Source organism: Halyomorpha halys, unplaced genomic scaffold (assembly GCF_000696795.3).
Source record: "Halyomorpha halys isolate HHAL.00 unplaced genomic scaffold, Hhal_1.1 Scaffold2.1, whole genome shotgun sequence".
In the NCBI taxonomy this organism is placed as follows: Eukaryota; Metazoa; Arthropoda; class Insecta; order Hemiptera; family Pentatomidae; genus Halyomorpha; species Halyomorpha halys.
Genome location: NW_027111560.1, coordinates 2,071,938 through 2,095,230, shown reverse-complemented (window position 1 = coordinate 2,095,230; position 23,293 = coordinate 2,071,938). Strand labels below are relative to the sequence as shown.

General features: G+C 29.8%; 1 protein-coding gene across 9 annotated transcripts in view; it reads right to left on the bottom strand.

Annotated features, from left to right (window-relative positions):
• The window catches only part of snu (snustorr), a 524,182-nt gene that overhangs the window by 8,398 nt on the left and 492,491 nt on the right, over positions 1 to 23,293 (bottom strand). For 8 of the 9 annotated variants that reach the window (XM_067049629.1, XM_014418364.3, XM_067049627.1 and 5 more), the window contains 8 exons: positions 15,969 to 16,128; positions 9,328 to 9,482; positions 9,091 to 9,198; positions 7,621 to 7,714; positions 6,422 to 6,586; positions 4,836 to 4,961; positions 4,413 to 4,558; positions 2,380 to 2,587 (listed from right to left, as the gene is read on the bottom strand). In XM_067049629.1, coding sequence (XP_066905730.1) covers positions 2,380 to 2,587; positions 4,413 to 4,558; positions 4,836 to 4,961; positions 6,422 to 6,586; positions 7,621 to 7,714; positions 9,091 to 9,198; positions 9,328 to 9,482; positions 15,969 to 16,128 — 1,162 coding nt within the window. Of the gene's footprint in view, positions 1 to 519; positions 698 to 2,379; positions 2,588 to 4,412; positions 4,559 to 4,835; positions 4,962 to 6,421; positions 6,587 to 7,620; positions 7,715 to 9,090; positions 9,199 to 9,327; positions 9,483 to 15,968; positions 16,129 to 23,293 lie in introns of all 9 variants that reach the window. The other variant, XM_067049626.1, reaches the window with a different exon arrangement.

The window sequence follows — 23,293 nt, the reverse complement described above, 5'->3', positions numbered from 1 at the left end:
ATATTATATTTAACTTACTAATAGTAATATTAATTAAATTTTTTGTTTCATTCGAAGAATTTCTCACCTTGTATGTAAGAGGGCTACACATTCTTATGCCATAAAAAAAAAAAAATGTTAAATCAAATACAATCAGAAAATTTTTTTCTTAGAAAAGCTTTTCTATTAGCAGTCACATAACTTTGATCATAGAACTTGAATGGTATAGACGATGTTTCATACTTAACTATTCAGGAGAGAAATAGAATTATGCTTTTAAAACATTTGGAACCAAATATTACTAATTACACAAATAAAATTTTAAAATTATTTAAATACACAAATTAACAATGCATTTCACTAAGACATGAAAAAACAAAAAAAAGCAGCAAAACGAAGCATTTCACACGACACTGCACTCCATCAAAACACAGAAGTTATTTAAAAATTCAAGATCTACTAGACAAAAGGACTTTTCGTTGCATAGACAGAATAAACAAGGTACAATACAAATGACGATGACAACTTGTGACAACTCACTTGACATATCCATCCACAATTTTACTTCAGATAGTTCGAGTGTTTCCGGATCGGCATCGATACCGAGAACGACCCTAGCAGTCAGTTCTCTTGAAAAGTTCTTATTGAGATATAATACGGCCCATGCTTCACCACTTTTTACTGCCTCCAAAGCATCGTCGACAGTTAGATAGTAATCCTAAGAATACTCTCATTTAATAACCTTTAATAATAACTATTTAGTAAACCTTTTTGCTGAAAAGCTTTAATACTACTACTTGGGTGTAAACTAAATCTGTGCTTTTTTTATTTTGTATAAAAAATTATAAATTAATTATTAATAATAGTTTGAGTGCTAATATAAGAACATATTTGATATTTCACCTATGGCTTGTCATTTGGCACTACCCATGATAAAACCTTTTAGAAGCTGTAGAAATCATTAGCCGAGAGGGAGTGTCATTTTACCCATGAGTGAAAAAGGCAATTTGATAATAAATAACTATTATTTCTTCTATGTTCAAATAGATTTGTGCATTTATATAAAGACAAAGAGAGAAAGTTAAATAATACAAGTATAATAACTACAAACCATTTTGGTTTTATTTTCTGTCATAGATTCAAAAATCAAAAAGCGTAAACATGGTTTACTACAGATGATGTTGAAAGAGTCCCAGTGAGTCAGAAATAATGGTTCCTGCCATGCTCTGTGAATGGTTCAGTTTTTCCAAAAAACTACTCAAAAGACAAAATTGTCTCCTTATACTGATACTTTAAAAAAAACATTGATAGTAGCACATTTTTTGGCTTATCGAGCACAGAATCAAATTAATTTACTAACTTAACATTAAATGAATTTGATTCTTATTTGGACATTGACGGTGTGTTACTTTTATTCTTTTCTACTATCTTTCCTTATTCTTTCTCTCTCATGTAATGTTAGTTATGTTAAACACATCTAATTACTCTTATTTATACTACTTACTACTACTCTTAGCTTATACAACTTGGTATCTACTTCTTTAATTTTGTTATTCTACTCACATATTTAATTAATCACATATACATTTTTCTTTAAATTTTGTAAACCACTTCAATTTTAAATAATTTCCAATCTATACATGTAGTTATTTAGTTATTTTCATATCTATATTATTTTCTTCTTTCATTATTAATTTTAATATTACTATATTCCTTGCATATTATTACATACAGTTTCAATATTGTTATAATATTACACTATTACAATATTACACAGTTTTCTTCAATACTACTTATGTATCTTTATTGTCTGTTATCTTCTTATGTTTTCATTGTTACTCTGTAAAATCATTTAATATTTATCATTGTTATCTTGTTTTCTGTCCTGTAGGCCTGAAATTCTGGCCAAAACGTTAGCACTAATAAATAAGTTTTTACTTAAGCACCCCAATCATCTCCAAAAATTTATTTAACTTGACTGAATTAAAGACTTTTTTTTGTTTAGTCATTTAAACAATGTTAGAATAATTAATGGTTTTTCATGAAAGAAATATTACTGTTAACGAGAAATATCTGTTAGGCTTTCTTGAAATGTTTAGAGAAAAAATCATTGAAACGCTAATTGATACTAAAAAAGTATTAATTTTTATAATTTCCACAAATGATCATCATTTAATTGTCTTTATCATTGTCAAATTCAATATATAACCACTAGAAGCCAGATTTAAGCTTAATATCCTTAGATGAAATGAAATTTATCATTTTATATGAACTTTTTTCAAAAATGTACTATGACAATTTTTCTCACCTCTCTGTGTAAGTTTAAGCTATAATTATTTTATTTTTTTAAACACAAATACTATAAACAAACAATAAAAACATAAATAAGACAGTACTTACTTTTATAATTGTATCATTCCGTAGCGCATTTATATATCGACACGACAAATACTGGAAAGTACAATTTTGGTAGACAGGGCAATTCCTGGAAGTCCAGTTCATTTCCTGGTTGACAATGGCAAGATGGAGGCCAGTAGGGTCTCGACCAATGGCGAGGCAGAACAGTATAACTTGCATCACAGGTAAAGCGAATATAAACAGCATAACACTGAAACATATATAATTCTTCTTATCGATGCTTCATGAAATTTAACCACACTGATCTACAAAAAGTAACCTTGCTGTAACTGAAAATGAGTTCTGTTTTATTCCATCGCATACAAATTATTTAAAAAATCATGATATGTCATGCCAGTTTTGTAGCACAAAAATAAATAAATCCGTTCATAGAACCTAAGATTAAAAAAAAAAAGAATCATAAATCATTTCAATCACTGTCTGAAGTGGGCAGAGAATGATATACCATGGCAGCAAATCCTTCTCATACAATATCTGAGAGAATAACAAGTAAAGAACTTTCCGAAGAAGTCTCAGAAACAAAAAAAGTAAATAAATCACTGACTTCTTTAATAAAGATTAATTTTTTAAAATCTCAAACTGTCAAATTTCCAATAAAATATGTAAAAAAAAATAATGATTTACCTTCATATTTTTGAATTTGTTCTAATACTTTCTGTTATCAGAACTTTTCAGTAATCCGAATACCACATTGCAGCATTTAGTGCGGATTACCAAGATCACACTGTATGTCCTTGTGACTTTTTCTTTTCATAAAATCTAGCAAGTATGTAAATTATTGTTATAATGAGAATCAGAGAAACTTCTCTTTTCAATGGTATCTAAACATTCAAATTCAATGAAAGTATACACGAGCGATAAAGGTAATTGATGTAAGAAGATGTTAAAAACAAATTAATCCATTTGATACTTTAAAACTTTGAAGTTGATAAATGATTTTCTTTCTTTTTTTTTCATGGTATAAAAGTGGCATTAAATATTATGATTTTTCAAAAAATCTATGGATGATGGAATAAAATTGAGTTAATTTTCGGTATCATTACACCAAGAATCACATAGAGCAATCAAATTTTTGGATGTCGAATTGTGTTTTAATTTTATTTTTCAAGTATTCTAAAGGTGGGCACATACACAATACAACCAATTATACAACTTGATTGTGTTGATGATGATCCAGGATAATGTTTGGACAGATTGGACAACCAAACCACAAGTCGTAAAACAGTGTAGTTGAAATTAAACCAGCTTGATATTTCCTGTCAATAATCTTAACAACTAAGCTTGGAAAGGAAAATTGTAGTTTTGTATGAGGTAATTATGCAAATAACAACATGTTAAAATAATTATGCTAACTTTTTTAGGTACCAAATTTATAATTATTATTGGTTTATTTATTTATTGAAATTTCAAATCTACTAAATGAAATTCCAAGTTATTAAAACAATACAATAAGTAAATTCATAACACATGATAATCTTAAGAAGGAATCTTCCAATGGTTGTACTTCAATTATTGCTTTGAATTAGAAGATTCTGTGGCCATCTTCTTTTCAGATACCTCGAAGGATTATCTGAGATTGTTAATAATGAGAGATCAAGAACTAAAAGGTTTGGGTGGGTAAGGATTTTGAAATGAAAGGAGTTATATCTATTTCGGGCCAAATCTGCAACGAATGTGATGTTGAAGTCTTTATGAGTGAGTTTATTTGTGACATAATAAGGAGCATCAAGGATTTTGGATTGTAAGGATTGGATAAGGGAGGAATTTGATGGTTTGATGGAGCTCCAAAGTTTCATTCCATATGTCCAAATCGATCTGATTATCATAGTCTATAAGAGTTGGGAACTTTAGAGTGTTTGTCAATTAGGTGTTGTAGTAATCAAAATCTACAAGCGGTTTCTTTTAATTTTAGTCAAGTGTAGCAGTTATTATTAAAACACAAAATCTACTTAATGAAATTCCATGTTATTTTCAATAATGACAAAAATTAGACAAAAGAATAAATCAGTAATTACCCAACATTTCTCCACATTCTCAAGAAGTTCTTTTGAAGAAGTGCCTTTGTTTTACCCTTGGTTGTGAGATTACAGCACTCAGAACATTCATCACATTGAACGCTGTCATCTTTTGAGCTCTGTGCCACTGCTACTCCATTCATTCTCTAAAGAAGTTGAATAGAATCTTAATTAAGTTAATGCAAATGTTGATAGAGTTTTTAAGAAATATATTTTATAATGTCTATGAAAATGGAAGAATATAGTTCCCAAGATATTGAGTCATAAAAGAGTTTCCTAAAGAATATTTATAGGCTCACGTAAATCAAGAGAGTTTGTAAGGTATGTACAATTGATAAAAATAAAAACAGCCCCACAAAGATTTGTAAAACTGTACCAATGATATATTAGAGCAGTTTGAACAGAAAATCAAAATGAACTTACATCATAATGCCCATTGGTGTTATCTTGAATCAGTATCTCTTTGCTTTGGTGAAAATTCAAGCCAACGACACCACTTTCCTCAGTTACATACACAGGTTCTTCTTTCTTACCCCAATGGAGAGTTGCCTAAGGAATTAAATAACAAATAAATCATTAACATGTTGGGTGAAAATTCAAACATTTGGATTGAGTCAACATTTTTTAGTATAAATTATTTAAAAAAATATTATCTTAACAACAAAAATTTCTAATTTATGGTTTATGAAACTTTGATTATTGGTGATCCCCGGACCTCTTAAGCCCACTGTAAAAGTTGTGAAGGCAAGCCTAGAACAAATTTAGGTGTTTCTTAAGCCGCGTTCATATCGAACTGGCAACATTATTGTCAAAATGTGTAAAACATTTTGATAAATTCAAGGGCAACATATTTTTCATGTTGTGAATATTTCTGGCTGGCAGTTGTTAAAAGTCAAAGGGTGGTATCAACATTTATCCTATGATTACTCCTTCCACCAATATATAACTGTAATAGATTATTAATTTTATAAAAATTAAATCTGTACTGCTACAACCCACTAAGAGTCAGGGGTGCAGTACTTTGTAAGGAAGTACTGGTACCAGACTAATGGTTATGCAAGGAAGTGATTTATTTAGAATCATCCTCGACTGTCAGATTTTACCCAATTAAGGGTACCCACTTAATGAGGATTCGTAGACCCTGAAGGGCTCCTGAACTCCCAGGTCTGACTTGAACCCTGACTGATTTGAATCTGGGACCTTGGAATTAGTAGCACAATGCCTTACCCTTGAGCTACCCACTCCAAAAATTATATAACATATTATTATTTTGTAATATTATGTATGATATACTTAAATTGTAATATAATAATTTAATTTATAAATATATTATTTAATATGTATAATTTATTTTCATTGCAATATAATATTTAATAATTATATTGCAAGAAACTTATGCCATTTTAAGTTTTAAAGAATGAAAATGACTGAGGCATAACTTGTGCATAACACTGGAGTTTACCAGGACTCATACCAAACAAAGTAGTTAGAGCATGATAAAGTATGGATCCTGGAGTGCCCCTGAACCCACAGAGCAGACTCACGTTAACAGTGAAACAGAAAATAATTCTGTCACAGCCAGATTTGACCCACGTCCTTGGAATTCGTAGAACTAGAATTAGGAGCACAATGAGCTACCCCTTCCTTGAATTATTTTCATAGTAAATTTAAATTATAAAAAATAATTGTATTTTTTTTTTTAACTTTTTGTGTGTACAAACAAATTTTATGGTGATTAGATAAATAACTGGGGAATATTTCAAAATAAATTAAAATTATAAATATTCAATTCGTTTAAATAAATCATTAGAGAAAATGCTAATTCCCACTCACCTCCCCCTTCCTCTACCAGTATAGAATTAATATTAGTTTAACACTTTAAATCATTGAAGAACAGTTAATATTTTAAACCCAAGAGGATAATATAGTGCATATTTAAAAATATGGAATCATCAAAACTTGAATAATGTAAACCATGAATAATATAATACGACCTTCAACTAACTTACCAATGAGATGTTGTTTGTCAAATTTGCATCCTGGGGAGAATTTTCCTGACCTTGCTTTCGACTCAGTTTTAAGAACACTTCCTCGAGACTTTGGCAGTTGTACATGGAAAGAAGAACTTGAGGAGATTCTTCTGCCAACAACCGACCGCTTCTCATCAACCCGATCTGGTAAAGAATAGAAAATAAATAAATAAAAGGATCTAGATAAATTAAAATATATTTATTCATTAATTATTGTTGTTTTAAATTCTTCAAGATCAATAATAATAAAAATCTCTATGCTGAATTCTGTCCAAATAGTATCGCAAGTCCAATGCCAAAGTGTTATGTATAAAAATTTCTGAGAGCAATGTGTTGGTGCGTTTGATTTGAGGAAGCTAATTTCTAATTTTGATATGTGTTGATTGAACATTTTAAATTTTTAATTAGTTACATCACAGTGAGGTCTTTTTGGCATTGGGAAGAGAATAGAAAACCACATTAAAACGCTACAAAACCACAGAATGTTTGCAGATATATAGTTTTAGCTTTGCACCAATGATACAGGAATAGTTTGAATATAGTTTGTTCAATGTTCTCCATTAGTGCCTGGCAGAGCAATATCCCTAATAATTAAATAATTATTTAATTAAATAAAATAATTACAATTATAAAAAACCATTAGCGAAAAAGAATTACCATGAAAGAAAAATTGAGCCAGAGAAAAAAAATAGACAAATTAGAAAAACTATTAAATTGTTTTAAGGCAAAATATCTTGATTGCTCACATTAATTGAGTAAATGAAATCTGAGATATTTTAATAACATTTTGTAATCATTTTATTGATGTTATCATGTTTTATTAAAATTTTAATAAAATAATATAATTTTTGTTTTATATTATTAGATGTAGTGAAAATAGATCAAAATGTTGTTAATGGTTCATTAAAATAACAAATTTTAATGAGGAACATTATTTTCATTACATCAAATAATATTAATGAAAACTCATGCAGTAAAGAACCTATATATTAATTTTTTTTATAATTTTTGTTCCTAATGAAACATAATTTTATTTAATTATTAAAGTAATTTTCAGTAAGGATTGGCTAATAATAAATAATCTGAAGTAAAGATTACCAATGTTCTCCATTAGCGTCTGTTTCTAATAATTGAATAATTATTTTGATAAAATATCGAACGATTGATTATAAACTTACCGTATGAGCTTGTCTTGCTTCTTCAATGTAATGAGTGGTAATGATTACTGTTTTATTTCCATCCTTGGTAATCTGTACGAGATGGTTCCAGATACTGAAAATAAAAGTTGAAAAAATAATGTAAAAGGAAAGTCAAATGATGCTCTTTATTTTATTTTTTTCAAGAAATATACATAGACTAACTAACTCACTGAGACTTGCAACTTTATCAACAAACATTTTTTTTTTTCATTTATTTACAACTGTATAACATATATACAACAAGTAAATTTGCTGTAGGTGAGATAGTGACATGATACAAACATGTGGAGAATCTACCCATTGATAGAACTCCAATAACATTTCTAGAGTAGATCTCGAGACCATCTTCTTTTCAGACGCCTAGAAGGATTATTAGGTAATGAAGGAGAAGCCAGGTTAGAAACAAGTGGATTTGGATGGTTGAGATGTTTATCATGGAAGGAACGGTATCTGGTTCTGGCCAAATTGGCAACATATGGAACATTGAGGTCCTGATGAATGACTTTATTTGTGACAAAGTAAGGAGCATTAAGGATTTTATGAAGGATTTTGGACTGTAAGAATTGGATTCGGGAGGAATTTGATGGTTTAGTGGAGCCCCAATGCTCAACTCCGTAGGTCCAGATAGGCCTTATAATGGTCATGGAGATCAGTCTTTTGTAATGGATTGGAAATTTAGACCGTTTGTCTAGTAAATGTTGTAATAGTCGGAATCGACGAGCAGTTTCTTGTCTTTTTAGTCTTGTATAAGGATTCCAATTCAGTCGTTTGTCCAGATGTAGTCCTATGTGACGGATCTGTTCGACAGGAATAAGTAGGGTATTATTAAAGGATACTGTAGGGCAAGAGGTCATGGGTTTACGACGAAGGGTAAATGTGATTTGGTGGGATTTATTGGAATTAATTTTAATCCTCTAGTTTTGGCACCATTCTTCAAGGGTGGTGATGTGGGATTGGAGGGTTTGGGATAAAATGTAAGGACATTGTTCACCGACAATAGACATGTATCATCGGCATACTTGGTGAGGATAGTGTTAGGATGGGTTGGGATGTCAGCTGTGAAAACTGTATAAAGGATAGGACCGAGGATACTACCCTGAGGTACACCAGCAGACTGACGGAATAGGGATGAATAAACGCCATTGTAATTTACTTGAAATAATCTGTTGGGGAGATAAGAACGGATAATGAAGAAGTATGTAGGGGGTAGGAATTTACGGATCTTGTATAGCAGTCCTAGGTGCCAGACTTGATCAAATATCAACAAAAATAACCTTTTTTTTCGCTCGTAACATTAAGATTTTTATTTACAAAAAGTCAGAGTCAAAAAACACTCTGATTTTTTTCTTAATTTTTGAAATTTTTTATAATTAAATAGAACTTACTTTATTTTAATTTGAAACTCTTAAATGTAAGTAAATTATTATTATTTTTTTAAATTTTACTAACCTCTGCCTTAGAAGTGGGTCCACTCCAACTGTAGGCTCATCCAAAATTAGGAGTTCTGGGTCATGCATCAGAGCAACAGCAAAGGACACTCTCCTCTGTTGTCCACCACTGAAAATATTAAAAAATAATATTAAAGTACTAATTATGAAAACAGAAATGAATAAATTAAGATATATTAAACTTGATGCTCTTAAAAAAGAAAAAAAATAAGTAGTTAAAAAATAAATATAAACTCACCTGAGGTTTTTAACCAATCGGCTTTGACTAGGCAAATCAAGGAAATTGAGAAGAAATTGTAAACGATCGTTTATTTCAGGAGTTTCCATACCAAATATCCAACCAAAATACATCATCGTTTCCTTAATGGAAAATTCGCCATACAGTGCGATTTCCTGAAAATAAATGAACATTTGATAATATGAAAAAAAAATCAAACATGACAACAAAAGCTGTTAAGATTATAATATCTGCAACATTGAAAGAGTATTATGTTAATATAAATAGTAAATAAAACATAATAATTTGATTAATAAACATGAAAAATAATGTGAATGAAAAAGTAAAACTAGAAAATTATTACTTTACTGTGGAGAAGTAAAGGAAGATGGTCTGGATAGCAGTCTAAAAAGGTACTCAAATATAAAAAAGTACTTATTTGAAACCGACGTTTCGTCACACATTTCAGGTCTTTATCAGGGATCAAGTCTGCAGTAAGCAGTTAAAATAGTTTTTTAATTAACAAATCATTAGTAATTCAATTGACACATTGAGAGGCAAAAAAAAAAAAATGTGGCTATTCTTTGTTATATTTTCTCATTTCTAATAAACTAGCCGTTAATGTTTGAACAGTGTAAGATTATAACAGTTATATCATAATTATTATTATTTATTTATAATTTGTTATAAATTATAAGTATAAGATTATAATTTATAATAAATAGCACAAGTTAAAAAAAAAAATCCTATTCATTTTTATATTTACAAAAATAAAAATTTGGATATGGATTATTTCCTACTCTTATTAAAACTTACATTTGATCTCTTGTAGAATTTAAACATAAATATTTTATATGAAATTTTGTTCTCTCATCAGAAAGATTACATACTTGAAGCAGTCCTAATAATTGTTAGTACCACTTTAATCCTTTAGAAAATTCATTCGATAAATTTTCAATATGGTCTACATCTAAATGGCAATTCTAATCGTGGGATCGACAAATTTTTATCAGGAAAAAATAAAGTCTAAATGATCTAAATGATCGCTGTATTTAATACTTATTAGCACCATTTTACAAAAATATCTGTTGTATCATTTACTTAATCCAAGAATCTGAAGGTACTTCAGATTAATATTTGAGGTGAATGAAAATTAGCGATTAGATTTCCAGTCATATAATTAGTTTGCAAAACTTGAATGCATATTTTACATTAGCTATAGTTTCAAGTTTTAAATTTCTAATAAAATATATCTGGAAGTAATTTGCAATACACCAAAATAAAAAAAAAGTAAATTAAGCAATTTTGAATACAATGAAAAGCTTTTCAAAGATCTTAATAAATGCATTTGAAAACAATTATGCCATTGTTGTTAAAGAGGCAGCTTTCGATGATAATTTGAGACTTGCCATTGAGAGTCTAAGTGAGTGTCATTAGAGGAATAATAAGCTATAATTGATGAACCTTCGAGTAATAACATACAGCGTGTAGATTTTTTACAAATAGGTTTTGATTTTAATGTGTTGCTCACATCATCTAACTAAAACAATCTATATGACCTTTGAATTGAGAAGAGAAAGACAGTCATTTATTATTATTTTAACAAGCCATTAAGTCGACAGATGATTGAATGCATAAATAATTTAAAAACGTAATTAGACATAATAATTAAAAATTAGGATTACAAACAGAGCAATATTATGCATAAAGTTGAATGCTCCCTTTAATAAGGTTATAACTGCTATAATGTGTTGTAGTGAAAAACTCTTCCTTATTAAAATTCTTTATTTTAATGTATCATAAATAATGTTTTGGGGTCATCGCCCCATTATCAGGTATTTTTTTATTTATTTATGTTTTACTTTATTCATCAAAAAAATTACATCCAATATGGTTCGACCTGATGACAACATCTATCGGTTGGTGCCTAAATAACACATAAAAATATAGACACAAGTGAAATGCAATTATTACAATTTTGACTAATAGGGTGTTGTAGAGGATAAAAAAATTTTAAGCTAGATAAGTAAAATATGAATTGATCTGTAGTGATAAAATTAATAATTTAATTAACAACTACTAAAATGAAAATTAAATAAAAAATAATAATAATAATAAAAATAACTCGAAGGATGTTAATGTGAATAATAAATTTTCATTTAGTGAATAAATAGAATATTGAGAATAAAGAAAGATGATAGAAATAATATAATAAAAATGAGGATCCAATAATATCTAAATAAATAATATCTATTTCTAGTCACAAATACATTGCTAATTCTAATATTGCCATTCAACATATATTGTCATGTTTTAGCATAAATCTAAGATTGTGCAAGAAATTTCTATTAATATTATTCGTAATACCATCATGCACAATCTTAGATTTATGCTCTAACTTGACAACATAGCATTACATGATAATGGAGCCATGGTACCGAAACGTTGTTTATGATACATTTTAATGAAAGATTTTAATAAAGAAGAGATTTTCATTACAACTGATTATATTAAATGATAACTCACCCAGTAAAGAATCTATAAGATTGTTATAACTATAAAAATGATCAAAACGATTTTTGAGCCTAAAAACCTTCTTTCTAACCTAATGCGATTGGTCTTAGTAATAAAAATAACAATGAACTATTGGAAGAATAATGCGATTGGTCTTAGTAATGAAGATAACAATCAACTAGTCCTTAATCATTAATGGAGGCTCTTATGTGCCAAAACTGAAAATATGTTGATTTGGAAAAAAGCAAGACTTTTTCCATTCAAGAATATTTGTAAGCATGTGGTGCATAAATGTAAATCTTGTATATTTAGTTTTATTTTCTGTTATATCTACTATTGATTGAATTTGTCATCAGAAAATACATAAGTGTCACAAATGAGGATCTAATCAGGACTTATGGAAAAACCTATTACTGACAAGGCAACATACAATAGTATGGAACAAATTAAAAACAAAAAACCCTGGATTGTTAGGGCATATGTATTTCTTTGTATACGTAGTTGTTTTTTTTCAGTTTTTTTATAAGCTGTTAATATGTACATACACCAGGGTAATTGGAAAAGAAGAATTTAGTTGGTCTCACATAAAAAGAACTATATGTAAGGTTCAGTGTTATTTGGTAATATTACAATTAAGTTTTTAATTATATTATTTTAATTATTATATTAAAATTAATAATAATTTTAATTATATATATATAATTAATCTTTTTAATTATCATTTTGCTGTCTCTTTATGTTTAAAAATAATTGTTGATTAGTTTTAAGTTTTCGAAAACTTAATCCACTTCATGTATGCAAAATAACACTTTTCCAAGTTCTTATTGCTGGTGTATACTGATAATTACTAGTGCATGGCAATCGACGTTTGTTTTGTCTAGATTTCATTGTTCCAATCTCTTAACAAAAATCATTCAAATATTTAAATTTATAACTTAAAATTACAAAATATTCATATAAAAATGAATAAATAAATGTTATTTATTGACATAATGCATTAATATACTATTTAAGATTTCTAATAAACCTATATTTCAAAAGTATTACTAATGAATTGTAAATAATTCTTAGTTCAGACTTATGAAATAAATTATAAATTTTCTTTTATCATCAAAATAATAATGTTTTCTCCAGACTATTAATATTGATATTTTTAAAAAATATTTTTCACGATATTCACATTTTATTGTTCAATTGCGAATTTCTCTGCTCTGTTAATTACAACAGTTAACATTTTTTGATTTAATTTTAAATGAGACGAAAAATATCAGTATATATCTTTAACATATAGAGCCAAGAAGAAGAGTGGAGTGGTTACATAATACAGTTATGTGAGAGCTACTATATTCCTAATTGAAAGATAAAACCACAGTCAGAACTGGGACACACACCATCCAGTGAAAGTAACATTGTTATTCACAAAACCTTTAAATAATATTGTAAAAGCAAAAAAAAAACCTGAGACAGTTTTGGACTACCTGACAGAAGTGAAACTCCTAGAAATGAAATAATGCATTAAAATATTATTTATCATGATCGTGGGTTTCCCCTCATAGTTCAAGGTAGAAAAAAGTAGTTCCAGAATAATAATAATTAGAATAGAACAGCCATTTTCTAAGTCAATTCTATCAGGAAAATTTTTATATTGTGTTAGAAGATAATGAGATAACAGGAGTTCACTCAATCAGAATGGTACTGATGGGGATGTTAAGCTCCTCTAATCTCCTATCATCTCTTATTACAATATAAAAATCTTCCTACTAAAATTGATCTGTGTTGCTTCTCTCCCACTACTTTCGTTTCATCTCATGTCACGAAACCAATTTATTCCTATATAACTTTTTTTTTCTTAAGTTTAAGGCCAGTAAAGAAGTTTCAATTCAAAAAGAATACTTGGTTATAATTACCTATGTTTTAATCATAAGAATTATTATATTTCTATACTTCAGCGATAAAGAACGAAATGTCCATTTTTTGCTAATTTAGTATTATTACATATTTGTATTCAACATTTTTGCTTTATCCAGTGTACATTAATTTGGAGGAAAACATACGTCAACACTTCTCTTCTGTAAAGTTAGGGAAATGTGATGTGGTTTCCTATACCCCAGAGATGTAGAACTGTATTTGCTTTACCCAGAGGTATAGATAATTTTGTTCTATACCAACTTTGAACGAAGTTTACAAGCTTTAAGTGACTGATTATTTTTCGTAAATTTTATTTAATTTCACTCTATTAATAAACTTGTTTAAAAGAAATAAATTCTCTTTATTTCTATAATAAAAATTACTGGTTTACAATTATTATAGAAACCTTCAGCTTTACACTGAATTAAGGAAGTAGTTTTACCAGAAAAAAAAGGAAGCTGTCTTTACTTGCAAAGAATATTTAGCATTCTATTTTTATGTTGGTTAATATAAAGATTTCATGAAGCAAGTGAAGTGAAATTTTTCACGAACCTAATTTTATTTGTATCAACCCCCATTACCACTATCAAGGAACTGCAACTGCCACCATCTATAAATAAATAATAATAACAATTCATCTCTTAGAAATAATGATTTGGTGATAGGATGTAAGGAAAAATACTTGAGGAGTCTGCCAAAATGGGAAGATATGGTATAACAATCAGTGGATAGGAATCCAATGGAATCTCTAATGACAAGTAAGTCAAGAGAAGGGAAGGAATATCAGGTTGAACAGTAAACCAAAGGTGAGGGTGGTAGGAGTTAAAGGCTGATAGGATTTTGGGGATTCTGTCAGGATCAAGGACAAGGAAAAGATTGTCAACGTATTTCTTAATAAAAATTAAGTTTTGAGAGAGAAACAGAATTATGGGACCGAGTATTTTACTGTCCAACCTGAAATTGACCATTCCCTCCTTTTTCTTGACCTACTTATTAGGAATTGCAATGGCTACCTATCCACTGATTCATATATCAAACCTAATTGTTCAGGCAAAATTCTCAACTATTTTTCCCATCATCATATCACCAAAAAATCAATGTTGCTAAGAACCTTCTTCACCGATCTCTTTCTCATTCTGACCCTCACCAGACCAACATCCTAATGTCTTAACATATTTTATTCCATATCTTGTCCATTTAGAATAATAATCCATTCAACCATAGTTAGGCTAAATATGATTTTTGGAATGCTAGACCCACTCCATCTCTTCTTAAACTTGGAAGACAGAGCATCCTTTAAGATCAACAAAATCAAATCACTTAATATATTGTAATATGCTCTTTTTGAGTAGATAATATATTTTTGATGTATAAAGGGTTTTGATATGTTTTATTTTATGTATAATTTTAATATTGTTATTTGTTATTTTGAAATTATAAAGCAAGCTAACCAGTTTTCTTTGTCTAAAAGAAATACGTTATTTTTTAAACAAGAAAGATGGCGGTGCACGTCCTTCCAAAGTGTTCGTTGGGTTGTTAGTGTTAAGATGGACTGAAGTTTTTCAACCTTTGTTGCTTCTATACAGTAATTATAGAAAAAGAAAAATCAAACATGAAATAGAAAAACATAACAATTGTCAACAGACTGTTCACATCACAAACCATGGCAAGTAAAGCGGATCGATTGTAACAAAAATCGATTATTTTGGATTGATCAGTAAACATCGAAGATAGCGGGAGAGGGGATAGCACTCTTTGTTTTTGGATTGCCTGGTGAGAGGACGTACTTCGGCTGGAAGCGGGAAAGCTTGGAAGCCATTTTGTTAGGAGAGAGGCAACTTGTGAACAGCCATTTTTGGACGCCACAACAATAGAAGAACAAAGAAAACACTAGGAATCAAGAAAATCGTAGAGCTTGGTTAGTTTTGGTTATAACTAAATTTGAATTCATTGTAAAATAGATATTAATTAATTTAAGTTAATAGTAAAAGTGTTAGTGTTCTGATTGTCTAGTAACGACACGCCCTGAGATTAAGAGTCTCTCTTTTTATATAATAAAATTAAGAGTCTTTTTTATATTATAAAGGTTTAAATATAATTCTATTATCCATTTGATATTAGTGTTTTTAATTTGAACCCAAGTTATCTTTTATATTTGAAAAAATACATAAAACGATCTAGATTCTTTTTATTTTAAATTTTATATTTTTTAAAATTATTACAATATATATATTTTTTACCTGTGGCATGTAGCCCACTCTCTTGCCGGGAACTCCGCTGCCCTTGGTTCCAGGTTTTCCTCCCAGGACGAAAATCTCTCCTGTGTTGAGCCTCCTCCTTCCAACGATGCAGCTGAGGAGGGTTGTCTTACCACAACCACTGGCACCCAGGAGGCCATATCTGAGGAAGAAGGAACTCATCAGAAACACTTATAATAATTATATAGCATCTAATACATGAAAAAATACAAAAAATAAATCAATTTTCATATAAATAAAGCTAAATAAGTTCAACAAATACAACAGCTCGCCCATAAGATTATGATGGCCCAAAGAAAAACCCATGCAGTACTAAGTTGAAACTAATGTTTTCCTCCTATTAACACCTTAAAAAGTAAATTTACTGTATTATTGCTAGGCTATTTATTGATTTTACTTGTCAATTAAAGAAAATTTATAATATTTTAGTTAATTTATTCAAAAATTATATTAATATTTATAAAAATTATAAAAAATATTTAAAAACTTTCTGGCCGAAGAGTTATCTAATCCTTCTTCTACAATGAAATGATAGTGCTCTTGTCTAGTAGAAAATGTTGGAACTGAAAGTCGAATCGTTAAACTTTTTTATCATGAGAAAGGGTTATTTTTTTTTTTTTAATGAGAAATTTTTATTCCTTATTACTGCAGACACCTCAATTAAATTTACAATTTTCAATCCGATAACTTCATTTCAAGATGTTGTGTTAAATGTTTTACCATGTTAAATGTGATAAATATAGGGTTGTGAGTACCCCAATTGCAAGTCATGTTAAAGGTTAACTGCATAAGAGCTCCTAGCGGATTTTCTGAGCACCTTGCTTTATAACCTTTCCTTCCAAAATTCCATGTTATTGTTTTCTTCTAAGTTTTGATTAGTAAGTAAAGTAATTTATTACAATATGCCTAAATTAAGTGAAAAGTGGAAGTTGTGTAAAAGTTTGGCTACTGCATGTCTTGTTGATCTTCTAACTTGTGAGGAAGAGAATCAAGATGAGCTAATTGACAACTGTCATTACATTATTATTATTGTCATTCGTTGCTTTATTAGTTATAAAAACATCCAAAACAATACTAAAACAATCAAAGCAAAAAATAAGAGCTAGTAACCTAACACGACAACAAATAAAACGGTGACGAGCTCAGCTGGTCTGTTGCGTGACGTCATTAGCCATTTAACAGACCTAGTAACAGACTCTCAACCATGTTATATCGTTTTAACATGATGAAAGAAGGAAATATTTCTCAATTTTTCCGTTTAACACATTTTAACAGGTTAAACTAAAGATCATGAATACCCCAACTATAATTTTATTAATAAATGTATGGAATCTAAGAAACAAGTAACATTCTATAGGGGTATTCATGATCTTTGGTTTAACATGTTAAAGCGTGTTAAATGGAAAAACTCATGTTAAATCGAAAAAAATTGCCTTCTTTTACCGTGGTAAAACGAAATAACATTTAACATGGCTGAGAGTCTGTTACTTGGTCTGTTAAATGGTGAATGACGTCACACAATAGACCAGTTGAGATCGCCGCCATTTTTGTTGTTGTGACAGCTCAGTTCTTTCGTGTATTTGTGGTATTCATATCCCTGTTATTAAACCAGAATGGATAATTTTAATGATACATTTGAGAAAAAAAACAGTAAAAAAAACAATGTAATTTCATTCTACTATCTGAAAATTTGTAAACGCTCGCCAGATAAAAATCTCACTATATGAACCATGTAATTATTCTTAGGGGACATATGTCCCAGAATAAAGTTATTTTTTCATTTCATTTCATAAGCTAAACTTTCACACAAATTCCACTTTTCACTCACTCTAGGCATGTTGTAATTAATTACTTAAATCAAAACTGAAGTAAACAATAACATGAGGGTCTGGAAGGAAGGTTATAAACATAAAGGCTTATACAACAAGTTGCTGAGAAAATCCGCTAGGGGCTCTTATGCATTTAATGTTTAACATGACTTCAAATAGGGCTGCTCACAATCCTATAGTTATAACATTTAACATGGTAAAACATTTAACATTTAACACAACATCATGAATACCCCTAATGAAGACAGATTCAATAATATTTTGCTATTTAGTATTGTATTAAACATCACGCTTCATCAAACTGCTTTGACTGAGTTCTCACGCCATAAAATTATTAAGTGAATTTGCATCGCCGCGTTCAATGAACCAATGAATCATTTCGAGGCGTTTCCAAATCACGTTTGACCGTCATGCCCTGGATGTTACGGCTAGCATTCGAACATTAAAAAAAAAAAGAGATTGGGAAACCTTGTAAAAGTATATTGTTATGCGAATCTCTACTTTGAGTTGACGTGTGAAGCGGTCATGTTTCTGGCAAAAAAAGAAAAACAGAATCTAATATATGTATACTAGGGCCGTGTGGGTTGGGGCGTAGGTCCCAGAGAGCTTGGTTCGGAATGTTGTGGGTTCGATTCCCACCTGGTTCAGTTAATATTTATTTTTCGGCGGTCCCGAATCAGTATACTAAAAAAAAAAAAAAGAATGGTTTCGGAAGGTATTAATCTTCAACATTGATGGAATTGAAAGACATTGTAAAAAAAAAATCGACTGAAATTATATACTCAATACTTGGTATTAAGTGAGTATTTAGAAAAGAACTTCAAATTTACAATTAAAAACGATTTAATAACACAAGAAAAATAAATTATTAATTTTGACTGGGCCGAGGGGTGAATTGTATAATTAGTTTTAGTATGAAAGAGAAAAAGCTCAATAAGGGACGTAAAAAAACTGCCAAAATACAATCGGAAGAAACCAAATACAAAGCCGAAACTTACGCCTTTGTAACCATCAGTAAATACAGTTTGTAACTATCAATAAGCAACCCTGTTTACCGTTTCACCAACTGAGGCATCATCAGCACATCTCACATCATAAGTCTAACTAGACGCATCGACTGAAAACGGTACATACCATCAAGACATTCAAACACTATAAATAAAAATTTAATGTTGGGATGTCTTGGAGTGATATTCAACCTCCAGTTGATGAATCATTTTTAGTAATTGATATGAGATGTGCCGCATTTGATCTACATAGATATGGTTCCCGAGCTGCTTTCAGACTCGAGGTTTACTAGTTAGAATTTTTTTATTTTATATTCTTATTGTAAGTAATATAATTATTAGCTTTATTTTGTAATTATTAATAAAAAGTATCTCTACATAGCCAATAAAAACATTTATGGGAATTTTTCGTGAACTCCATCTGGATGAAGAAAAAAATAATACTAACTAAACAAAAAATAAATTGAAAAACATTTACGCCTCCTATTGTAAATATATCAGATGACTTCAATTCGATCAACTCTAGTTTTAGATTTGATATTTTAAAAGTCCATCAATTGGGTGCTAATACATTGTTACAAATCTCGTCAGGTAACTTTAGCGATTTATATTTTATTTAAAATTGCACAAATATAAACTTATAGAAACAATCTATGTCTAGAAAATTAAATTAAAAACTTACTGATAAGAATTCTAGGAAGGAAATTGAATTTATAGGTTATGTAGTACCATTTATATGAATTATTATCCTCATTATGAGAGATAGCTGGATAACCTACTAGGAGATGATGGTTGGGGGTGCGGTCAAAATGAAACACAAACAAGTTGGTGTAGCTTATTTAATTGTGCCAACGTTTCGGCCAGAGTTTCTAGCCTTCATCAGGGCTAAGAACAGAACAGGATAACAACCACAATAAGTATAGAAAATACAAACAGAATGACATAAAGTGAATAATTTTACATAATGGAATTAATAAAATGAAGTGATGAGAGGAGTGGAAAATAAAATGATACATAGGACAATACATACATACATACATAGGGTAAAATAACATAATTAAGGAAATAAAATGAAAATGAAGTTATATAATGCAAAGAAGTATGAATATATTAGTTATTAATAATTTCAAAATTGATCAAAATGTGGAAATAAAAAATAAAAATATGTAACCATAATAATTGATGAAAAAGGCATATCAAATACCAACTTCGCTTTGCTCATATTTAGGTTTTCCTTAGTTTCGCTTATGTTTATTTTGTGGATTTTTATTATGAAAATAATAAGGTGTTAATTTTTGATCGTAAATTAATAAGTGGAGAACATGGCCTGGGGGTGCGGTCAGCAAGTAAACACAAATAAACAAAAATGATTTATTCGTGCCGACGTTTCAACCTAAATTTCAGGTCTCTATTAGGACAAAACAAAAACAGATAGCAACTATCATCCAGAGAATCAATTAAGAAATATATAAAACGATGGATTGAAAATAAAGTAGTTGATTATCATAAGGCAGTTGTTTCTCTGTTTTATTTTTCCTAAAGGAAAAATTCCGCGAGACCTTTGGAGAAAAAGAGTTCACCGTGAGAGGCCTCTGGTTTGGATCTCGCGGAACAATACCAGATAGAACAAGGAGCTTCTTAGAAGGCCTAGGTGTTAGCATCGAGGATATTGCGATCTTAGCAGAAAATATTATTTTGGACTCCCTAGGGATCATACACCATCACCTGCATGGGAATTAGCTCGGAGTTATTCATTGTTTTATTTATTTATTTTAATTTGTGAACCTGTCGATTTGTGTGTTTTAACTTATTTATTCATTAAATTATTTTATTTTATTAGTACTATTATTTATTTATTTTTTTAAACTTATTTATACATTCAAGTATTTCTTGTAACCGGCTTTTTATTATATTTTCCTTTGAATCTATGTGTTAGTCTTATTCTCGTAAAATGTATCTATTTGTTTTTGGTAAATATATCTACTGCTGTGACTATGAATGATGGTCTGATCTCACATTGCCGTCTAATAGTGAATTTGTTTAGCGGGTCACTGAAGAGGATCTAGGAGGATGAATTCCGGAGAGCGAATTTGTTGATCGGGTGAATTAAAAATTGTGAAATGGTGAAATTGGAGAAGCAGAAATGGGAAAGAAAAAAGGAATGAATTGAAATATTTGTATTTGGTGTATAGACCGAAATTGATTTTAAAACGAAACTGTAGGGAAAAAAAATTATTTTCTTTATATCTTATTATACCATGTAATTTATATTTGTCCGATTACGGATTGATAAGTATGCTGTGTATGTAGCAACCTGATGTATTTGGGCAGCATAGATAAATAAAGTATTTCTCTCTCTTTAACACTGATGAAGACCTGAAATTCAGTTCGGCACGAATAAATAATTTTTGTTTATTTGCTGATCCTCCTCCCCCACCATTTTCTCCACATATTGTGAAAATAGTGTGAACCAAAATTGATAGTAGATATAACCCCAACGTTCACCATGGTTACCCGTCTAATTTTATTTTCTTTGTTTACCAAGCATTTTGTATATTCGGCAAATGGAAGCGTATTGCTCCGACTAAACAAATTATAGATGCCTTCTAAATACGACCTTGGTCCAAACCACTGGCCACAGCCATAATAATTACGTGAGCCAACAATGAAGCCAAACCTCATTTTACAAATTCCCTCTAATCGATATTCACGTCTCGATTAGGAGAATCGAGAGTAATATGGATCGAATGTTGGAGGAGTTATATAATCTCTAACGATTAGCAAACACCTCCTCTTCTGGAACCTAAGGGAATATAAATGACATTCGTTGGGGTTTGCTATTTCTTTGTTTTTTGTTTTAACGATTATGACTTTGATGGACAGGACCATTAGAGTGACGGAATGATGGTTCATGCAAATGGCGTCGTTTACATCACAGCTATGTAATGTAAATAAAACGAAAGGGATACGTCATTAATTTTTTTTTAAAGTCACCAAGATTCAACAACACTGAGTCCGATAATTCTGAGGTGTATATATAACCATATCATTTTTTGTTGAATTCAATAGTTATGAAAAAATGAAATAAAGATATTTTGAAATTATCTTTTCGATGTACTAAAAGTGTATATACACTATCATAATGTTCCAGTTACCACTGGAGTACAGCGGTCGGTTCATCGCTATAAATAATTTTCAATAGATTCGATTCAGATCTTTAAAAAAATTATTATAAAGAAGATAATACAAAACAAATATACGATTGGCCAAGTTCAAATGTTCAGATATGACCAACATGAATGAAATAAAATAATATAAAGTTAAACCTATTCTTTAGTAACAATAGAAACAGTTTAACTATCTATTGTTCTCAAATTTTATAGTTTAAAAGATTGAAAACTTTAAAAGGCTTTTTTAACAACGCAAGTGTGTTGAGGCATTCCTTATCTAACAAGTCATTCTATCCATCAACTCTCTTCAATTCAAATCCTCAGTACATCATCGCAATATCATATTTATATATAACGCCCTTTGCACTGCAAGATCGAATGACCTTTCCTTTTATCTTCGTCTACTAGAATTTCATTCATCTTTGCATCCATCTATCCAATACACTTCCCACTTTTAAATCCCGCCCATTCAATCACTTCAACAAACGTAGTCCTAATATGATGAAAAGTGTGAAAAAATCCTCCAAAATGAAATATGTCTAATCATGTTCATGAGTGGTTTCATACACTCAAATAGCTATAAACGAACTCACCATAATTAGTTCCCCCATCAAACAATATTTGTAAGTCGTAGACCTAATCTTACAGGCGTTATTTTGGCTTTGGTAAAAAAAGCGAGTTTTCATGTTTGTAATTATTTTGTTTTAAACTCTTCAACAAAAAATATTTCGGTCAAGTCAATATCAATGAAAGTTAGTGTACATACTATAGTTTTTCAAAAGTCGTTTTGGTTCTGGAACTATTTTTTTTTCTACATTTATTTGGTCACTTTACCAATTTTATACTGGAAAATTTCACCTTTGTAGTGATTGTAGTGGGGCGGTGGTTGTATGGCCTTTGTAGGGGTGCGATCAAAGGTTAAAAAAAATAGTTAGTACAAAAATAGTATCTATGACCTCACCTCTGACCATCTTCATCATAATTTAAAGTCACTTTACCCTTTTTTACGATGTACACTTCTAATTCAATCATTTATTTCATTGAACCTTAGGAGCCAAAAGGGTTCCTTACATCCTAAATTTGTTCATCCTGTGTGCCTCAGTACACTTCTTAAACACCAAATTCTAGCCCACAAACTTTTATGTTTCTTCTTATACAACTTTTTTCTTTACAAAAATCCTTTATCATCCGTCATACCTCGTTTTGAGATTCCTCTCCCATACCTCTTAAGGTAACCTTAAGATTCCTCTCCCATACCTCTTAAGGTAACCTTAAGATTCCTCTCCCATACCTCTTAAGGT